General features: G+C 37.1%; 1 protein-coding gene across 2 annotated transcripts in view; it reads left to right on the forward strand.

The window, feature by feature from the left end:
* LOC118820498 (gamma-aminobutyric acid receptor subunit beta-2) overlaps positions 1 to 20,720 on the forward strand; it is a 158,532-nt gene extending 137,812 nt beyond the window's left edge. The window contains exons 7-10 of one of the 2 annotated variants that reach the window (XM_036588859.1): positions 4,099 to 4,251; positions 11,557 to 11,801; positions 15,960 to 16,100; positions 20,273 to 20,720. In XM_036588859.1, the coding sequence (XP_036444752.1) occupies positions 4,099 to 4,251; positions 11,557 to 11,801; positions 15,960 to 16,100; positions 20,273 to 20,620 (887 nt within the window). In that variant the 3' untranslated portion in view covers positions 20,621 to 20,720. The remainder of the gene's footprint in view (positions 1 to 4,098; positions 4,252 to 11,556; positions 11,802 to 15,959; positions 16,101 to 20,272) is intronic. The other variant, XM_036588860.1, reaches the window with a different exon arrangement.
* The last annotated feature ends 1,700 nt before the right edge of the window (positions 20,721 to 22,420 follow it).

Consider the following 22,420-nt stretch of genomic DNA (forward strand, 5'->3'; position numbering starts at 1 on the left):
GTTCTCGCTTCATAGAAGCAGGAACATCAACACACTCACTTTTATGTGTTTGTAAAGAACTAGAACTTGGTCGTTCTATTGATCGATCGTTTATTCGAAGGTTTTCCATTTTTATCTTGTCATAAACAAAAAACAAACATGGCAGCTGGCGAGACGCTCAGCACCTCCAAGACCAAATTTTTTAAAAGTCATTTTGAAAACCTTGTTTGTCATTGACCCGTATATCATAAGCCTCAAAAAACATGAAAATATCAATGTAGCAATTGGTAGATTTAGGCAGTTTATAAAGTACAGGGTGTCCCAAAAAAATTGACATCATTTCGTAGTCTAATAACAGCCAATTCTCCCTCAAATGACCTCAAATTTTAACAAAGTGTGTAAAAACTAACCAAGTTTAATTTTTAATGTTTTTTTTTTTTCAGGTTGAGAATGGCGTTCACTAGAAATGAAAAGGCATTTAGTGTGTTAGAATATCCTCGAACACAGTCAAACAAGAGTGCAGCAGCATTTTCGAGAAAATTCAATAAAAATGCACCAACTGGACAGCAGATTTGGACACGGCACAAAAAAAAGGCTGTCTGTGCAGGGCGAAGGGATCTGGACGACCACCAGTACCTGAATGGGTTGATGAGTATGAAAATCATGTAAATGATGTGATTTGGCCTTCATAGTCGCCCGATCTTAACCCTGTTGAATGCCTGGGGGATATTTTGGAGTGACACGTTAGACCACACTCTCCAGAACAGTGTTATATCCGCCCAGTACAGTTCTACAGACTTCTAGAGTCCACATGAAGATGCATTCAAGCTGTTCTGGTGGCCCCTTAACACCTTACTAAGATGCTTCATGTTGTCTTATCCTTTAATTTGTCCCCATCTATACCCTGTTTGTAAATGAGAGTTTAATCTATACCAGTTAAATCAGGGGTGCACGACTCTGATCCTGGAGGGATGGTATCCAGCACAGTTTGAAGGTTTTCCTGCTCAGACACGCCCACTAAACCTGGCAATTAAGTCTAATCAGGTGTGTTCGAGCAGGTAAATCCCCACACTGTGCTGGACGGCAGCCACCCAGGACTGGAGTTGAGCACCCTTGAATTAAAGGAATCTGCTCAGTCTGTACATATAGGCCTCAAACTATTCAGAAACCTTTAACCAACCAGTAAAATACCCGTCTCTGCATGTACGCCTCTGTTCATCTTCCCCTTCTCAGGTCCTCTTACAGATGTCACGTCTCTTTTCGGCTCACCAAACTCTTCTTCTTCTGATTTTATTCTTTTGGACTTTTCCTGCCTGTAGACGGTTTAATATCCCAGAGCTGAGCGAAAGCCAACCTCGCCCAACCTCGGCCATTTCCATTTGAATGCACTTCACTGCTTTTGTGCCACTGATCTTTGGGGGGAATGAAAACTGGCACATGAGGAGGGCCTTCTGATTTTCTGCTGGACGTCTCTGGCAGGAAGGATATGGATGCTGCAGTGAACATGCCCTTTTGAGCAGTTCTGCTCTGAGCTCTCCCTGCTAGACGGGAGTTCCCTTCAGGACACTGCAGTGTCAGTGAGTGCTGCTTACTTGGTACAGCAGGAACAGGAGAACAGCAAGGCTGTACAAAGTGTTTGAGAACTTTCCAAGATCAGGGACCAGATTCACAAAAGTGTCTTAAGAAGGAAAATCTTCTTAGATGTGTGGTTTTTCTTAACTTTATTCTTAAGAGAAAAGTTAGGAGAATTTTTTTTATTCTTCAAATAACTTAAGAATAATCTTATTTTCTTTTTTCTTAATAGTTCTAAGAAGATGTTATTCTTGAAACTATTATGTTCTTAAATGTTTTCTTAACCTTACGACACTCACACTCATCTTAGACTGTAAGAGTTGATGAGTTGATCATCTAAATTTATCGCTCTGCTGCTCCTCATCCTCGTCTGTCACCCCACAATTATCATATTGTTCAGTGAGAATTTTTTCCTGTTGGCTGTTTCTTCTTCCATCACCTCTAGTTGTTGTTGTTGTTGTTGTTGTTGTTGTTTGCTAAAGATTTTTAAATGCTTGCTTTGATGTTTTTCCTCCATTTTGCTCCTCTGAGTGGAATAAACTGAATAACAGAAATTATAGTTAATACAAATTCAAAATGCATCTTGCATCGTTTATGGTACAGGGTAAAATGCAACGTAGCCGACATAAGAAAACAATGAAGGTTTTCTTAAGAAAATCTTAAGAAAATAATCCTGATTGTAGAGAATATATAATATATAGAGAGAATATTTGGGAATTTCTTCAGATTTTTTTCGAGAATTGAATTTAAGAATATTCTTGTGAACTTCTTAGTGTTTGTCTTAAGAACCGAAGTTTTTTCTTAAAGCTTTCATGAATCCAGGCTCAGATTAACGAAAGTCCCTTAAGAAAGAAAATCTTCTTAAATGTGTGTTTTTCTTAACTTCATTCTTAAAAAAAAATACAAAAAAATGTTATTCTTCAAATAATTTCTTAAGAATTCTTAAGAACTTCTTATGATTTTTTTTTCTTAACTCTTTTCTTGAGAATAAATCGAAGAACAAGTGTTATTCTTAAACATTATGTTCTTAAGTGTTTTCTCAACCTTTCGGCCTCAAACTCATCTCAGGCTGTAAGACGAAGAAGATTTGATCTAAATCAGTTTTCAAACTCAGACGCTGCCTCTGCTGCTCCTCTTCCTTGTCTCCTGCTTTCCACCGTCACCCCACAGTTATCATATTTTCTAAAGAGGATTTTTTTCCCTGTTGGCTGTTTCTTCCACCATCACCTCCAGATCTTGTTTGCTAAAACTTTTAAACACTTGGTTTGATGTTTTTCCTCCATTTTTCTTCTCTGGGCGGATTAAACTGAATAATGGAAAAAGGGTTAAAAACAAATTCAGTATATGTCATGTTGTTTATGGTAAGCTGTAAAATGCAACACAGCCTATAAAACACCTCCAAAGTTCAGTCTTAGAAGCTGGTTGATCATTTTCTGAAGTAATCAAACACATTCAGTGGTGTTGAGGTCTGGACTCTGGGGTGGTCAGTCCATCGTTCAGCTTCTTTGTTTGATGTGTCCGTCTCCTTTTCTCAGTGAGGTTCTTCTTGATCAGCTACACATCCTTTCAGACCCACAGCGCTGAGTCGTCTTCTCACAGTGGAAGGATGGACAGAATCACCTGTGGATGTTTTCAGATCTGAAGCAGCTTGATTTTCTCCTCTCTCTCAGAGATGAAAGCTTTAAGTGCTGTTTATCTGATGGGGGCAGTTTTGGGGTCGACCAGCTCTTCCAGGTGGTTGTTAGGAGGAACATTTTCTTTGTACTCTTAAATAAATTTATATAAATAAAGTTTGAAAACTTGTTTTTTTTTCACTTATTTTCCTTTGACTTCTCCTTCCTTGTGCATTGGATTATGTTATATGTACCTCCTCAGAAATATGTTTTAGACAATAACCAGCCACTTCATTAAATCCACCTCCTTGTTTCTACGCTCATTGTCCACTTTATCAGCTCCACTGACCGTATAGTTTCACTCTGTAGTTCTACAGTTACAGACTGTAGTCCATCTGTTTCTCTACATACTTTGTAACCCTGTTCTTCAGTGGTCAGGACCCCACAAGACCCCCCACAGAGCAGGTACTATTTGGGTGGTGGGTCATTCTCAGCACTGCAGTAACACTGACGTGGTGGTGGTGTGTTAGTGTGTGTTGCGCTGGTCCGAGTGGATCAGACACAGCAGTGCTGTTGGAGTTTTTAAACTCTGTGTCCACTCACTGTCCACTCTATTAGACACTCCTACCTTCTCAGTCCACCTTGTAGATGTAAAGTCACAGGACGCTGTCGGCTGGATGTTTTTGGTTCTCAGTCCAGCAGCGACCCTGAGGTGTCTGATCCACTCGTACCGACGCAAAATGGACAAAGAGTGTTGATAGAAGGGCTTAGTGAAGTGGCCGGTCAGTGTATAAGTAACATATACAGGTAATAATAAAGCTTCAGAGCTTTGATCCATAGGTTTCCTGAGAAACGCTGGTTTTAAATACTCCATTGCACCTCATTGTGCTTCTCTGAACTCCTCTGACCCACGTACTCTGTCTCTCTCTGTCAGGCGCTTACCCTCGGCTTTCCCTCAGCTTTAAACTGAAGAGGAACATCGGCTACTTCATCTTGCAAACCTACATGCCCTCCATACTGATCACCATCCTGTCCTGGGTCTCCTTCTGGATCAATTACGATGCCTCCGCTGCAAGAGTTGCTTTAGGTAGGTGTCTGATCTGGCTCGACTCAGTCTAACCTGAAACTCTGATGACGTTAACTCACTGTAAATAAAACCTTTTTAAAAAAAAGGTCTTAATTATACGTTAAGCGGCTAACTTACAGACAGTGGGCCAATGTTCTGGACTAAGCCTAAATAGCAGTGACAGTGGAATCAATGGAAATTCTTCAAGCTTATGCTTAATTTGAGTTTGAGAGACTGGTCTACATGTCTAAAAGTATCAGAGACTCCATCTAATTAGTGAATTTGTCTGTTTAATGTGCTCAGTGCTGACACAGTGAGCACTTGTGCACTTAAAGAGCTTTTCACATTCTCTGAAGTCATTAAGTTCAGCTGAATATCCTTTAGATGGGTCTGAGGTCTGTTGAGCACCTTTGGGATTAGTTGTAGTGACAGGGCTTTATTGAATGCTTTTGGCATAACTTGAAGCTACACTAAACAGCTTTGAGATGAATTGGAGTGGTGAAGCTCCACTGAACAAATTTGGGATAAGTTGAAGTGGCACTGAACACCTTCAGAATGAGTTGATGCTACACTGTTGAAGCTCTGGTGAACGCATTTGGGATGGGTCAAAGCTACATTGAAAGCCTTTGGGATAAGTTGAAGTGATGAAGCTCCATTAAACACCTTTGAGATGTGTTGAAGCTACATGAAGCATTTTTTGGGATGAGTTGGAGTCATGAAGCTCCTTCAAACCCTCTGCAAAAACGTTCAAGTGATGAAGCTCCATTGAACACCTTTGGGAAAGGTCGTAGTGACAGGGCTTCATTGAATGCCTGGGATAAGTTGAAGCTACACTAAACACCTTTGAGATTAATTGGAGTGGTGGAGCTCCACAAAAAAAATGGGATAAGTATCTTCAGAATGAGATATGGTTACAATTATAACCTATGAGATAAGTTGAAGCTCTGGTGAACACATTTGTGTCTGTTGAACATCTTTGGGATGAGTTGGAGTCTTGAAGCTCCAATAAACTCCTTTGAGATGAGTTAAATCTACATGGAACACTTTTTTTTTTGATGAGTTGGATTAATGAAGCTCCATCGAACCCTCCATGATAAGTTTGAGTGATGATGCTCCATTGAACTCCTTTGAAATGAACTGATCCTCCACTAAACACTTTTGGGTTGCCTTGGAAGTCTGTACCTGACCTCACTAATGCTCAATCAAATCCTCACAGCAATGTTCCAACATCTAGTGTAAAGCCTTCCCAGAAGAGTAGAAGCTGTTACTGCAGCACAAACTCACTATTAACACCTTCATTTCAGAAGAAACGCTGGATTCTTCAAATATTTGAACATAAAGGGAATGTGTCCCATATATATTCTTCCACATATTGTTATATTGCAGTTATGGTCAGCCAGTAAATGTACAGTTAATATTGAAATGAAAACAGGCAGTTTATTGTTCTTACAGTCCAGAGATGATATTGCTCATTTGAGAACATTCTCACTTCATTTTTATAAACTTGTCCTGGGAATGAAGCCAAAAGCACACAAATGCACTCCAGTAGCTCCAGCTGAGCAGACTGACAGATGAATGAATGGAACTTCATGCTCTGATTTGTGTACATCTTTCTTTTCACACTCCTCCGTTTCCTTCCCTGCTCCTTTTTTTTCCCTTTCATTTTCTGAAAGTCTCCATTTTTTTCCCCCGTCATAGTTGATTATGTAAGGCCGGCCCACCAGGTCTCTCTCTCTCTCTCTCTCTCTCTCTCTCTCTCTCTCTCTCTCTCTCTCTCTCTCTCTCTCTCTCTTTGTATAAAAAGAGCACTCTCTCTGATTGGAGTCTGACCTGTATTCATTTATCTGCTGGGGGAGGAATGGCGGGGGGGGGGTGCACAGACCATGGGATTTTGATGAAAAGCGGGAAAAAAGAGGGAGATACGGGAATAATAGATGACGAACATGGTTTGTGTGTTGATATTGATGGGTGTCGTTTTCCACAGTGGCTATGATTATTAGGTTTGGACTGTATTGTAACTATAAGCAGGTATGCAGGTTCTGGGAGGAGGTCTGTGCAGTAGAAGAAGAATTATGATTTAGGGCAGAGCTGCTGTACGTTTGAGTGCCCTGCAATGCTGACATGCTATTTATAAACCCCGCCCACCCCTCACTGACAACCCCCCCAGCCATTTTAGACCCATATGCAGATTACACACCAGACAGGAATCCAGAGGTTATTGAAGAAAAACATCGTTTTACTAGGGATGTCCTGATCTGATCTGGAATATCAGTATAAAGGCTAATAAAGCTACATTAAAGGGGACTGACTTCAAAATTCCTGCATAGTCAAACAGTTTAGATGTAAACAGAGTCGTTCAGAGTGGTTTGGTGTGAAACGCTCTGTTCTAGATAAACTTACTGAGTCAGAACTGTTCACAGTGGTGGTGATAGGAACCAGACGTCCACCTCTAAAAGCTCCCTCACAGAAAGTTACTACATGAAATGGTTATGAATTCACTGCCTGATGACTGAGACACTGTTTTATGATAGTTTGGAGAACTTAAAACTCCATTCATGGTGGAGGGATACATGCAGGGCGCTGTGAGGCAAAATAGTCCCCCAAGAAAACTTATTATTTCAAATTTTCCACTATTTTCCATCATTAACATTCCATATGAACTCAGAAGACTCGTGTAGGTTCACTGGTGGTTCTGGATAGTAATTAAAATATCTACATTTGTGTTGTAGTCATGGCGACCCCTGGTTCCTATCACCACCACTGTAAAGACATCTGAACCATTTCACGCCAAAACACTCAGAATCTCTCTGTTTACATTTCACACACTGAATTATGAAGAAACGTTAAAAATGAGTGGATTTGTTGTTTAAGCCTGATCTGGCCCCTTTCTTGGTTGATTCTGTTTTAATCCAGATCCAATCCAAATACACTTAACACTCGGCAGTAACACTGGGTTCAAGTACTCTAAAGCAAACTTGAAAAACAAAATTTAGTATTTAGTACAGCATAAAATGAGAATTTTAAAGAAGTAGTCCTGAAAAATGAAACATATCAGTTCAGTATCCTTTTTATTATTTTGTGTTATTCCAAAGTTCTTGTCTTTTTCTACAAAACGTGTTAGAGACTGAAAATAAAGTGATTTTACTGCGGCAATTTAAAGTAATTGTCAATCTTACATGTCTTACCTAAATTTGGTTCGTTTTACTAACTTAATATCGGGCTGTTCCGGCCTAAACTAGCATTTTTTTCAAGTTATTGGTCACTGTGTTCTGCGGTGCAGCATTAATCAGCCTCACTGCTATGAGAGAATTCACAATTTTATATCGTTTTCACATTTTCATTCATCTTTAACTACAATAACCAGCATGCATTACTCATATACATTATACAGCCACTGGGAATCCCTGTGGTGCCACCCGATTCTGAATGTTAGCCTAGCCACTGAGCTGTAAATACAACCAAGTCTGCAGTAGCATTTTAACCTTTTCGACTCCTTGGGACCACCGGTGGTTCCAAAACACACTTGATCATATTCTTCTTTTACAGTCAGATAGATGGGTGATGTAATTTTAAACCCTTATAATAAATTGTGAGTTCAGCTTTTTTTTTTTTTCTACTGAAAGTCGACCCATTTTTCCTCAAATCTGGGCTATAAACTATAAACAGATGGCGTCTCTTCAGTGATCTGCTCTGTGAAAATTATTTTTATCAAATAATACTAAGAGCGTCTAAGATTTTTGGCTTTCAGCAGTAAATTGTAAGCATATAGCGAAATGTTTATGATCATAAAACACATGCTCTGTTAATTTGAGGGGAGCTTTTACAAAAAATAAATAAATACATAAATAAATAAACTAAAAATTTACATTTATTTCATGCAGTTACTGAATAATTTGCCTTACGATTTGGTTATATAAATTCAGATGGACAAACCAAAATATACCCTGGAGAATAAGAGGTTAAACAGTCCAGCCCCAAAAAATCCACCCGAAGCAGATGTAGTTTTTTAAAAGTTTGTTCCACCTTCAAGATGCATCATCAGAAGGGGCTTTTTCTGGTCTTTATACTCACTAGTCTTCATAAATCGCACTCTAGAGACACTGCAGCACCACTGAGGGCAAAGAGTAGGCATGTTAACAGATGAGGGGTGAAAAAAATAGACAGACTTTTTTATGATGCATGGTATCACAATATTTTAACAGAAAAAATAAAGTAGCGTCATATTAAAAATTTAAATATAGTGATTTAATGTCACTGCACTAAATCCAGTAAAGGAGTAATTGGGTCATTCTACAGAAACGTCCTTTTTTGTGTCCCTATCGTTTACAGATATATTACACTTAAAAACCATGTTAGGGTTACGATTTATTTATATTTTCAAATAAAACAATAAATTATTTTAACAGTTACACCTTCTTGAGCCTCAATTTAGCAATATTGTTTTTAAATCACTTATCTAGAATTCCAAGCACCACAGAAGAGCTCGTCCTCACAGTCATGTGTGAAGGCTGAGGCCATATTTTGAAGAAAAAAACAAATTTTTCTGCAATTATAACTACAATAATCTATACAGGACTATGGAATATATGATTTAAATGTCATAAAGAAAACAAATGCCAAATAAATATTCTAAAATATATAATGAAAGTTGTCCCCAGGAGTCGTGTCACTGGTGTTACCGTGTAACAAAAAAATCTCTTATTTTGAAATAAAAGTCACACTGATGACATCACTCGACTTCCTTTTACCTGTTTTCTGAGGATCTATGAAGAAAAGCTCATGGTGAGTCCACTGTGTCTTTCAGTTATCAGAGATTTTCTCATTTAGCTCATGATTTCATAGGAAGCTTTTAGCTGAAGTCACTGGTGTGACCGACTTTATTCTGAGGTAACTGAAAAAATAGAATACAAATGGATTAAATTCCATATTTTAGTGGATATTCCATGATTGACAACATGTGGTTTGATTCTCTGTAGCAGTTATTCTGTAAAATACATTGTTCATTAAAATGTCTCTGGTGTTCCTTTATTATGTGGAACACCAATGAGGATCAGTAACACCAGTGACTCCTATGGAAAGACGTTGGACGTTTCTGTAGAATAACCCGATTATGCTTTCTTTGTAAAGAAATATGCAGTTGGTTGATGCTCTTGACTGACCGTATTCACCATGCGCTCAGAAATGCATGTTGTTTATCACTATAACAATAAAATATCATCATATTTCCCACCCTTATAACAGATGCTTCATGTTAAAGGACTCGTATTGGGATCAGGGGCAAAAATCTGGGGCAGGACGTCTCTACTTTTTACCCAAAGACATAAAGAGAGGGAATATCATGAGACGTGAACTCAGCAACTGCTGCGTTCACTGATCTGACCGCTTTATTGACACCATAACATCCCTAAACATTGTCATTCAGGGCCGTGAAGAGCAGCCGACATCTTTCTCCTCTGTTTGTGTCCTGATCACAGCTCTATAACTCACCTGGACTCATTACTGTCTCCGTCCTGGCAACAAACTCCATGAGATTCATCAGACTGACACCAGAAATGACCATCCCTGGTGGCAATGTGACATTATTTGTTCAGAACTTGGCAGAGGATCCCTGAACCTTCGTCCTCTCACTCCGTCATTAAAACAAGTAAAGAACTACAGACAGCAGATTCATCTTACATGACAGGAGAAGAGCCAGGATAATTATTAGGATACAGGAGATGCACAAATGAGTGGTCATTAGCATTTAAAGATGAATTTACTGAGAAATTTGCTGTATGCATCACAATGCGTCCTCGTGGGGCTTCTGAGACGCACATCTGAACTTTAGAGAGGCTAATTAAAAGGCTAACTCAGTCAGAAAGACTAATCCAGCTCAAACATAACGAATACGAAAGGTTTTAGTCAACACCTGTTAACGATGTTTAGTTGGAAGGTTCATATCAGAAGCAGTTTAGGCATTTAAGGTTTAACTAAGCTCAGCTGAAAAACTTTATCTCCAAAATAAGAACTTTACAGGAGAAGAAAAAGCCTACTTTAATTTTAATGGAAGTCAATGGAACCAGACTTTTTCCAAGTCATTTTGAGTCCTTTCTTTTGGTCTGTTCATCATGGAATGTACACACAATGTACGACCCCGTTTCCAAAAAAGTTGGGACACTGTGCAGAATGTAAATACAAATAGGATGCAATGATCTGCAGATCACGTGAACCATATTTTTAAAGGAAATTACAACAAAGACAACATATCAAATGTTAAAACTGAGGAGTTTTATTGTTTTTTGACAAATATTTGCCCATTTTGAATTTGATACCAACAACACATTCCAAAAAAGTTGGACGGGGGCCTGTTTACCACTGTGTTTCATCATTGTAGAAAGCGCCTCGTCAGATCTACTTAAAAAAATGACTTCATGTAGTAACAAGTAAATTAACTAGTTTTATTCAACCTAAATAAACACTTTGAATGAACGATTCTTTCAATCAGTGTAGTTTTTAAGTAGAATAAATCAAGTTAATTCACTTGATACCACAAAGTAATTTTTAAAGTAGATCTGACGAGACGCTTTTTACAGTGTACTGAATTTCTTCAAACTGAAAAAAAAACTATTTCACATTCAGACCTTAGATATTCACAAGGATTATGTCATAATCTGCCTAAACACTACTATAGATAGTAATACATATATATCATTTATAGGGTACACTGTAAAAAGTGTCTCGTCAGATCTACTTAAAAAATGACTTTGTATGGTAACAAATAAATTAACTAGTTTCATTCAACCTAAATAAATACTTTGAATGAACGATTCTTTCAATCATTGTATTTTTAAGTAGATCTGATGAGCCACTTTTTACAGTGCACTTTGTTTTTTTTGTTTTTTTTAAATATTTTTTTCAAGATATTTTTGATTTCTTTCTTAAAGTAGTTTATGTTTAGATTTATGCTGAGCTTAATGTTTAAATAAAAAACTTCATTCAAAAAATATGTGGACTTCTAACTTGGTGCTCTAACATGTTTAGAGGGCAGTGCTGAGAAATGTTTGTTCATTTTTTATATCTCCTAACATTTTTAGCATGTATGCTCACAGAATGTGCTTGTATTTTCACTCTCAAGAAAAAAAAAAATGTACATTTGCACGGCTCTCCACGATTCTGTGGAACTGTAGATGTTTGATCTGCTAATTTGACCACTTTAAGCTTGTGATTTAATAGTTTTATGCAGTGAACCAAAAAAAGAAAATTAAACCAGTAGTTGCAGGTATTTATGTGACAGTTAATCAGCTAAAATTTCACAATCGTGACTGTTTAAAATCTGTTTGACTGAAGGTATCACCACCGTCCTCACCATGACCACCATCAACACCCACTTGCGAGAGACCCTTCCCAAGATCCCCTACGTCAAAGCCATCGACGTGTACCTGATGGGCTGCTTCGTCTTCGTCTTCCTGGCCTTGCTCGAGTACGCGCTGGTCAACTACATCTTCTTCGGTCGAGGGCCGCAGCGGCAGAAGAAAGCGGCGGAGAAAGCCGCCACCGCCAACAACGAGAAAATGAGGATGGATCCGAACAAGGTACACAGAACTCATCACAGGGAACCCGGGCGGGAGGGAACCTGTGGGTTGCCTTGAAAGTGTCAGTAGTGAGTGGGAAGACGGAGCGAGTCTGATTACTGAGTTTATTTGATCAGCGTGTTGGCAGCATTTCTCACAGTAAACAGGACCACATTCGCTATATTAAACACAAAAACACACGCTAGTGTCATCGCTGGCATAACAAAACCATGTATCTGCATAATGGTAAATAATTAACCAACAGGGTTTCTGACTTACAAACTGAAAATATTGACATTAAATAAATTAGTTGTGGACAAACATTAATGAAAGTGCATTTCCATGAACAAAAACGTTATTTTGATCCAAAGAGAATCTCATTACAGTGACACCCTGAAAAATTGCACTGAAATGTTTCATTTTGCTACATCAACAATTCATCTTCAGGGCTTCCTCATACTTTATAAAAGGGGGGAACTTAGTAAATGTCATACATTAATATAATTTGGCCAGTAATATTAACTGATTGACATCTGCAATTTTATCAATTTCATATATACATTGATATATTTATAAAAAGACTGTCTACTAAGTTTGATTCAATGGAAATATGTGACAAATGAGTTAAGCTCATACAGTTATTTAGTTTTTAGTGTAATGTGATTAGATAGATAGATAGATAGATAGATAGATAGATAGATAGATAGATAGACAAAAAAGACAAAAGAGGTTTGTGACTCATTACTGTCTGCTACAAACAATAAATAACCTCTAGCTAAACCAAACTGTAGCTATACAACTATTGGAGTACAAAACATAAATATAAAATTATAGCTGTTCAAAACAGTTTTCAAAAACTTTGGCCTATTAAAAATCAATATCAGCCACAATATTTGTATTCATTTTTGTCATCCCCTAATTGTAATTCATTTTGAACCATTTATATTGGCTCATTAAAAAAATGGTTTTGAATTGTCAGCAATGATACACCATTTTTATATACACAAATTTGGCCAGAGACCAGCTCATGCTTTCAAATAAACTTATTAGAAAATAATAATGTCTCATCTAATAATTTAGACCACTTTATAAAGGTCTCTTATTATTGTTTGATTAGATTCTGATTACATCTATTAACTTTAGCTGCTTTAAGAGTATCAGTTTTATTTCTCATGCAATGAAAACATTCTTCTGTTTTGTTTGGTCTAACTTTTACTGTATGCTTTACACAGGAGCTTTTTCACCTGCAGTAAAAATGACTGTCTTTTCTGTATTGTGAATGACTGTATTGACCATTCTGTCCAGTCAGTTTTCATTATTTCAATGTGTTTTTAATGTTTGACTTGTGATTTTGTGATGACCAGCATTACAGCATCACAGCGGTGACCCCACGATGACCACACAGTTGAGCTAATATTCTTTATCAGATGTAAAAGCAGGAATTTAACCTAATAAGCTTTTTTTAATTAGATTTTTAAACAGTACACTGTAAAAAGTGTCTCATCAGATCTACTTCATGTAATAACAAGTGTAATATTTACTTCATGTAGTAACAAGTAAATTAACTAGTTTTATTCAACCTAAATAAATACTTTGAACGAATGATTCTTTCGATCAGTGTAGTTTTTTAAGTTGAATCAAACTGGTTAATTTACTTGTTACCACATGAAGTAATTTTTTAAGTAGATCTGACGAGACACTTTTTACAGTGTATGAGAAAAAAATGTTTAAACTCAACTGTAAATCTTCTCAAATGTGTAAATTTGCTACTACAACAAGCTGAAAAGTCAGTTAAGAAAATATATGGCAACAAGCAACTTTAGGGACCGGACTCATTTTGGTATTTCTGGCATTTTGGTCAGAACTGGATGTGGATGGTTTTGTGTAAATAATCACCAAACATTTATGGTCAAAAAGCAGTTATGATTCTGCAAAATCATCTTCCTGGAGACAACATGGACAACATGGCTGTGTTTCAATGCTAGGCACCCAAACTGACCATCTAATCTCTCTATAGATACAGATACAGTCATATACATAAGTTTGTGCGCCTCTGGTCAATTCCGTGTTGTATAGATTTTCTGTGTAAATGAGTTACATCCTCTACAGAGACAAACTTCTGCACATTTTAATACACAATTACTGTACATTTTCTGAATTATTATATATATATATATATATATATAATGTATGTATAAATTTTTTTTTTCCAAATATGTCAGTCAGCAAATAAATAGAAATTGTGCATTAAAGTTTGCAGGAAAAGTGCTGTATTTAAGTGTGTTCTCTGTTAGAAAATCAACAACACTTCATTCGGCCAGAGGCGTGCAAATGTTTTTAACAGTGCACTGTAAAAAATGTCAGATCAACCTAAAAAATTACTTGATATAGTAACAAGCAAGTAAACTAGTTTTTCTCAACTCAAAAAATTACATTGACTGAAAGAATCATTCATTTAAAGTATTTATTTAGGTCGAATAAAACTAATTTACTCGTTACCGCATGAATTCATTTTTTAGGTTAAATTGAAGAGCCATTTTTTACAATGTACAGTTTGACATGTAGAACAAAGATTATATGAAAACATGTTCAAAGTTAAGTACCCTGTAAAAAGTGGCTCATCAGATCTACTATTTACTTTGTGGTAACATGTAAATTAACTAGTTATATTCAAAAATACTAAAATTTTTTACTCAAAAATTACTTTTATTGAAAATTGTTCATTCAAAGTATTTTTTTATTCTGAATGAAACTAGTTAATTTACTTGTTACCATATGAAGTCATTTTTACAGTGTATGGCCCTTAAGTATTAATCTTTGGTAAAAAGTACAGCAGCCATAGTTCAATAATTTATACATTTACACACTGTAGGCACTTCAAAGTGTGTATATATTAGAACAGAACTAGTTTAAAGTTTGAAAAAAGAAGCCAAAAGACAGACGTTAAGACCAATACACGCTGAACAGGATGCAAATCAATGATACACAATTATATTCTGAGATATTTTTGCATCAAAATGCACTAAACGTGATTTATTAGCAACGCTGTAGTGTTTTTTATGTCGTGGAAAAGTGCACAAACAAGCAGAACATATCAGAGTGACGATGATATACTCCCCCCCCCCAAAAGGTTTCACCAACTCATTCAGGAGCTGAAGCTTTATGCACTCGTTCTCACGTAGCTCTGATGTTCTTAACTCAAAAAAAAAAAAGTTCTGCTACTAATAAATACAGATTTCTGGGACACAGTTGATCTCGGCTGTTTCCAGGGATGATTATTCTGACTAATTTTGATATTCCGGTATCTGTACAAGTTAGCGAGTGGTTATTCGGTTTGCTGCAGGAAGGAAAAATTGGCCATTTTTCACCTAATATTAATGTATTATAATACACAAACACAACAAACTGGAGCACTGCGGCTAGCACGCTAAAACGTATTGCACAAATGCAATAATATAGGGAGATTCACTCGAAAGAGGCCCCGAATATTCTGTAATAACTCTCTCTAGGACGGAGCAATCTGAACAAAACAACATGCATTGTGCTCCTCAGTATATGGAGCTTTGAACAAGCTGGGATGCCCCTGCGTCGGAGCGCTGAGGTAGGCGCTGGACAGCCGTCGTGACGTTTAACCTCCGTTTGCAACTTCCGGGTGCATACCCCCCCCCCCTTCATGTGTCTGGCAGAAAACGGAGATCATTCCAGCATCACATGTAATGCAATCGATTACACAGACGTCAAGGTATGCAGCGTATTTTTTTTGGTTCAGATTGCCTCATCCTAACGGGAGTTACAGCAGAATATTCGGGGCCTCTTTCGAGTGAATCTTCCTGTAATAAACATGTACAGTGTAGCTGAGCAAATTACAAAGAATTGAAAAAGTTGAAATGAAATTTACCAACTAAAACAAATGAAAATTACAAAAAAAACAGCAGAAAATCTAATAAAAATGACATTTGATGTGCAAGAAATCATCAGTCATGCACATGTTTAAATTGACATACTGACCTCTAAATAAACTGCACCAGTAACTCGCGTTCAGTGCGTAAAGGCCTTTAGATCCGTTTCTCAGCACAGTGGCTCAGATGCCTCTCTGGTGTGATGTAGTGCCACATGAGCTCACCAGCACAAGAGAAAGCATTTTCCTGACTGACGTGACGTGATTTTGTATGCTTGCAGTGGTTGGTGGGAAGTGTAGTTCAGAGAGACGATGCTCTGTATGCCAGAATGAAACAGAGGGATATTGACGCTCATGACTCGATGTGGGAACCGATCTTTGTGGACGATGCGGCGTTAGGACTAGGCGATCAAAAAAATAAGGTACTGGAATAAACAGCTGTGGCGGCTGTTGTGACGCACGCTTCGCCAAGTTCATTTGCGATCCTGGCTTTGACGATGCTTCCTTTATTTTGATTTTGAGCACATTTGAAGTTTTTCCCCTCATTGCCATCACTTTTCCTGCACCCACCCCTCAATCTGACCAGCCTCTTCATTCCGTATCTGAAGGGATAGCTCAACCAGACAAGGCTAGCTTGGCTAACAGTGAATAAAAGCTAATAATCTTGTCAAAGCTTTTGTTTATTGTTAAGCCTGGTTTATTGTTGTGCTGATAGGTGTTTTGCTTATGCTTTATATCATAAAAGACAACCTTTGTTAGGATTACAAGAGATGACAACAGAGTGGGCAGCAGAACAGAAAACAAAACAATGGCTTGTTCTGTTGTGACAGTAACTTTTGTTGTTCAGATTCATCTTAAAAGGGAAATTCCATATTTTTTTTCCTTCATGTTCATTTTCTGTAAAATTCAGATGTAAACAGAGTGATTCAGAGTGGTTTGGTGTGAAATGGTTCAGATGTCTTTACAGTGGTGCTGATAGGAACTAGGGGTCGCCATGACTACAACACAGATATAGACATTTTATTTACTATCCAGAACCACCAGTGAACCTACACGAGTCTTCTGAGTTTATATGGAATGTTGATGATGGAAAATAGTGGAACATCTGAAATAATAAGTTTTCTTTGGGGACTATTTTGCCTCACAGCGCCCTGCATGTATCCCTCCACCATGAATGGAGTTTAAGTTCTCTAAACTATCATAAAACAGTGTCTCAGTCATCAGGCAGTGAATTCATAACCATTTCATGTAGTAACTTTCTGTGAGGGAGCTTTTAGAGGTGGACGTCTGGTTCCTATCATCACCACTGTGAACAGTTCTGACTCGGTGAGTTTATCTAGAATGGAGTGTTTCACACCAAACCACTCTGAACGACTCTGTTTACATCTTATTTATGCAGAACTGTTAAAAATTAGTGGAGTTTAAAATGAAATCAACAGCCTTTAACCACATTAGTACTGTTTGATTGAACTATCCCTTTAAAAATGAGAGCAACGATCATATCAACGAGATATGATGATGATTATCAGCAGCATATGATAGTATATTATTATTACAACTTTTCAGTAGAGATCAGTTATATTAGATTTTCTGATATTAATAGTACAGCGTTGAGTACAATAGCACTACAGACAGGAACATAAGCTTAGAGAGTCTTAATAATGTGTATATATAAATATCACTGTTCTTGGAAGAAAACCTCATCTCCATTTTTGACATTTTTCAGTTTTTGACATAATGTGAAAACGCCTGCTACCCTTTACATTGTGTGTAAATTTCATGATGAATGAACCAAAAGAAACGACCCGAAATGACTTGGAAAAAATTCTGGTTCCAGTGACTGTCATTAAAACTAGAGTTTTTTTTTCCTTCTCTTGTAAAGTTACCATTTTTGAGTTATGAGGTTTTTTTCCGACAACAGCAACATATATATATATATATATATATATATATATATATATATATATATATATATATATACACACACACACACATAAAATACACCTTTTTCTGAGTACATTAAACACACCACATGTAGCTCAGTCAGTATTCTACACCGTTTGTCATTGTAAATCTGTTTGCCGTTGTTGATTCATTGTTGTGAATTATTGACGATGTTTCTGATATTGAGATGTTTCTCAAATCCTGTCCTTCTTCAGCTCCTCACTCTACCCTGTCTGCTCCTCCCACATTCACATCATACTTTGATTCCGTTGTTTATCTGTGTAAAATTTAGCATATCAAATCACTTTAAGTAGACTTCATAATAATGAAATTAGGTTCATAATACATTCATAATAATGAAATTACAATTTCTTTTACTTCATTAGAGAAAATATGAGCTCAGCTTTATTTGGATGTCCCTTTGTAGATTATCTGGAGAGTCTCACTAGCACTAGAGTTATAGATTAGAATTAGGACCAGGGTTAGGTTTAGGCTTCGATCTGAGGCTAATTTTAGGGGTTAGTAGTAGGTTTTGAGCTGGGACTAAGGTTAGAGTTAGTGAGTGTTAGGTTTAATTTTGGGGTTAGGTTTTGGGCTTAGGTTAAGTTTAAGTTTTGGGCTGAGGTTAAGTTTAGGTTTTGGGCTTAGGTTAAGTTTAAGTTTTGGGCTTAGGTTAAGTTTAAGTTTTGGGCTGAGGTTAAGTTTATGTTTTGGGCTGAGGTTAAGTTTAGGTTTTTGGCTAAGGTAAGGTTTAGAGTTTTGGGATGAGGTTAAGGTTTGGTTTAGGTTTTGGGCTTAGGTTAAGTTTAAGTTTTGGGCTGAGGTTAAGTTTAGGTTTTTGGGTAAGGTTTAGGTTTTGCAATGAGGTTAAGTTTAGGTTTAGGGTTTGGGCTGAGGTTATGGTTAGGTTTAGGTTTTGAGTTGCAGTTAAAGTGAAGACTATAGTGAGTAACAGATTGTAGGTTAGGTTTAGGTTTTAGGCTCAGGTTAAGGTTAGAATGAGAATTAGATTTGGGGTTAGGTTTAGGTTTTAGGCTGAGGTTAAAGTTAGGTCAGAGCGAGTATTAGACTGTAGATTAGGTTTAGGTTCAAGGTTGAGGTTTAGACTTCAGTAAAATTGAAAGTGATTTTTATAGATATTAAGTTCAGTGTAGATAAATTATGAGGAACAAACCTGAATCTGTGGAAAACCACCCAAATAAAATATTATCAGTTGCAAAATACTCGTTTTTATGAATAAATTAAGGAATAATTATGTGTAATGCTTTTCTTTACAGTCCCCTAAGTTCTAGGTACAAAGTCCAAAGTACTAAGTAATCATTTTGGGGGACATGGTGATGAGTACCAGAGCAGTTTCATCTGAAAAACACCGAAAGGTGCGGGAGGTTCTGTGTGTTCACCGGTTAGGATGAGATTCAAGTCTCCAAAGTGCTGTGTAATTATTTTGGGTAAAATCGGGGCGTGTACCAAGACTAGCTGACTATTACATGGAAATGCCAAACAGGTTCTAGATATTAAACTGAGTAAAATACATCATATCTCATAAGTGTATAATTAATAAGATGATCACTACAAACATACACTAAATTCACCTGTAACATCGCTTAAGCTAAAAAGTTATCAGAAAATCTGGAAGTAAACAATAAGAACCCAGTAGAACCACAGTAAGAATCACTGCTTTCTTTTACAGCCCAGATTCAGTTTAGGTATAGATAATAAACAGATTCAGACTGTATAAAACTCTGTCTTTGTACAATTTTTATGATTTATTTATTTATTTTTTGCATAAATGTGTGATATTACAGTGAAATTTAGCTTAAAATTTAGTTTTAATTTAAATAAATAGAACCTGTTTGGCATTAATAGAAAACTGTCTGAGTACTTAATTTTACTCAACATAATTATCTAGTACTTTGAAGTTTGTACCTCAGCCTTACTCTGGTAACAGCTGGAACTTGTATTTCAGTGTTGCTGTTTTGGAACTTGTTAACTAAAAATAATCTAGTACTTTGGAGTTTGTGCCTCACACTTACTTTGTTAATAGCTAGAACCTGCACTTCAGGGTAACTGTCTTGGAACATACGACCATATTACCTAAAATAGTTAACTAGTATTTTGGAGTTTGTGCCTCACACACACTCTGTTAATAGCTAGAACCTGCACATAAGTGTAACTGTTATGGAACGTACCTCCATGTTACCCTAAAGTAGTTATCTAGTATTTTGGAGTTGGTGCCTCACACACACTCTGTTAATAGCTAGAACCTGCACATAAGTGTAACTGTTATGGAACGTACCACCATGTTATCCTAAAGTAGTTATCTAGTATTTTGGAGTATGTGCCTCACACACTCTATTAATAGCTAGAACCTGCACTTAAGCGTAACCGTGCTATCCAAAATAGTTCGCTAGTACTAATGATTTAAAATACTATAAACATTCAATTTTATTAAGCATTAAATTGGTCAGTATGGAGTTTGTGCCTCACACTTACCTGGTTCATATCTAGAACAAATGGGACTGTAAAAGAAAGTGTTACCTAATTATTTAGGTTCAAACTGCTGTACCTTTGCATGTTCTTTCTAGCTAGTACCAGTTTTTTAAAGCTTTTTAAGGCAGCTAGATTAATTTCTTCGTCTTTGAACTTGCAGATGGACCCCCATGAAAACATCCTGCTCAGCCCCCTGGAGATTAAGAACGAGATGGGGGCGTCTGAGCTGGCTTTGGGTTTGGGGGACCCTCGCAGCACCATGCTAGCCTACGACAGCTCCACGCTGCAGTACCGTAAAGCCGGCCTGGCCAGGCACAACTTTGGGCGGAACGCTCTGGAGCGCCATGTGGCTCAGAAGAAGAGCCGGCTAAGGAGGCGCGCCTCGCAGCTGAAGATCACCATCCCCGACCTCACGGACGTGAACTCTATCGACAAGTGGTCGAGGATGATCTTCCCCACCGTCTTTTCCTTCTTCAACGTCGTCTACTGGCTCTACTACATCAATTAGGCAGACGTTATCTTTGTTGTCTTTCCTTTAATTTATCATTTCTGTTTATTTATTATTGATTTATTGATTTATTTATTTATTTACGTTATTTATTCTTCGTCCTGCCGATTGTTTTTCCACACAAGCGACTGATTTACAGTGAGCTGAGATCTAAAAACAGGACTCGCTCCATTTAACCTTCCTTTGGAACACCTTAACTGCTGGCTAGCACAGATTCCTTTGGAGAGATTAATGACCAAAACAGTGCCTGTTCCACACTTCTCACTTACCATATAAACAACAACAGAAAGAACAAAATAAAGGTGCCACAGTGGGTTCTTTGAGCCATAGAAGAACCACTTCTATTTCCCTAAAGAACCACGTTTGAAAAAGAGAGTTTTATTTGAGTGTGGGGAACCTTTTTGAACTTTTACATAATGTAAAACCTCTGTGCCAATTTTAGGGTTCTTTTGAAAACCTTTACATTACATACAAGTTCTTTACACTTTAAACAGGTTCTTCACACTCACAAATCTTTGAGTGTTACCCCCGAAGAACTGCTTTCTTTCCCTTAAGAACCATGTCTGAAACAGGTTTGTGAGTGTGAGGAATCTTTTTTAAAGTTTAAAGAACTTTTACATGATCTAAAGGTTCTATACCGATTTGAGGGTACTTTTGAGAACCTTTGCATTATGTAGAAGTTTTTAAACTTTAAAATGTTCTTCACGCTCATAAATCTTCAAGTAATACCCTAGCAGAACTGTGTTTGGTTCCCTTAAGAACTAAAAGAGATTTGTGAGTGTGAGGAACCTTTTTTAAAGATTAAAGAAACTTCACAAGGTGTAAAAAGTCTAGACCGATTTGTGGGTTCTTTTGAGATCCTTTACATCGCATAGACGTTCTTTAAACTTTAAAAAAGGTTCTTTACACTCCCAAATCTTTGAGCGATACCCTAGAAGAACTGCTTTTGGTTCCCTTTAAAACAATGTTTGAAACAGATTTGTGAGTGTGAGGAATCTTTAAAGAACTTTCACATGATCTAAAGGTTCTATACCAATTTGAGGGTTCTTTTGAGAACGTTGACATTATGTAGAAGTTTTTTAAACTTTCTTCACACTCACAAATCTTTGAGCGATACCCTAGAAGAACTGCTTTTGGTTCCCTTAAGACCCCTGTTTGAAAAAGAGATTTGTGACTGAGAGGAACCTTTTTAAAGTTAAAGAACCTTCACATAGTGCAAAAACGCTAGGCCAAATTAAGAGTTCTTCTGATACACTTTATATTATGTGGAGGTTCCTTAAACTCTAAAAAAGTTCTGCAAATAAACAAATCATTGAGCGGTGTCCCAGGAGAACCACTTTTAGTTCTCTAAAAGATAAATGTTTGAAAAGGAATTTGAAGAATGTTTTTCAAAGTTTAAAGAAACTTCACATAATGAAAAGTACTGACGTGAGGGTTCTTCCATGAACCTACATTATGTGGAGGTTCTTTACTCTTTTAAAAGGCTCTTCACACTCACAAATCTTTAAGAAACCAAAAGTGGTTCTTCTATAGCACTGCTTAAAGAACCTTTTATGGCATCTTTTTACAGAGTGTAGATGCCATAGTAGGTTCTGTAGCGTGTTTGAGTGTTTTTAATGTTTTTAAATATTCATGTTTTGCACATTTTTATATTTTCTACAGATTATATCTGATTTCCTCCCAGACTGTCGAAAACATTCAGCGTGTTCAGATTTCAGTGATCGTGGAGATGAAATATTGATTCCTCAGAACCGCTGGATTTACTGATTTACACCGATCAGGCATAACATTCTGACCACC

This window comes from Colossoma macropomum, unplaced genomic scaffold (assembly GCF_904425465.1).
Source record: "Colossoma macropomum unplaced genomic scaffold, Colossoma_macropomum, whole genome shotgun sequence".
NCBI lineage: Eukaryota > Metazoa > Chordata > Actinopteri > Characiformes > Serrasalmidae > Colossoma > Colossoma macropomum.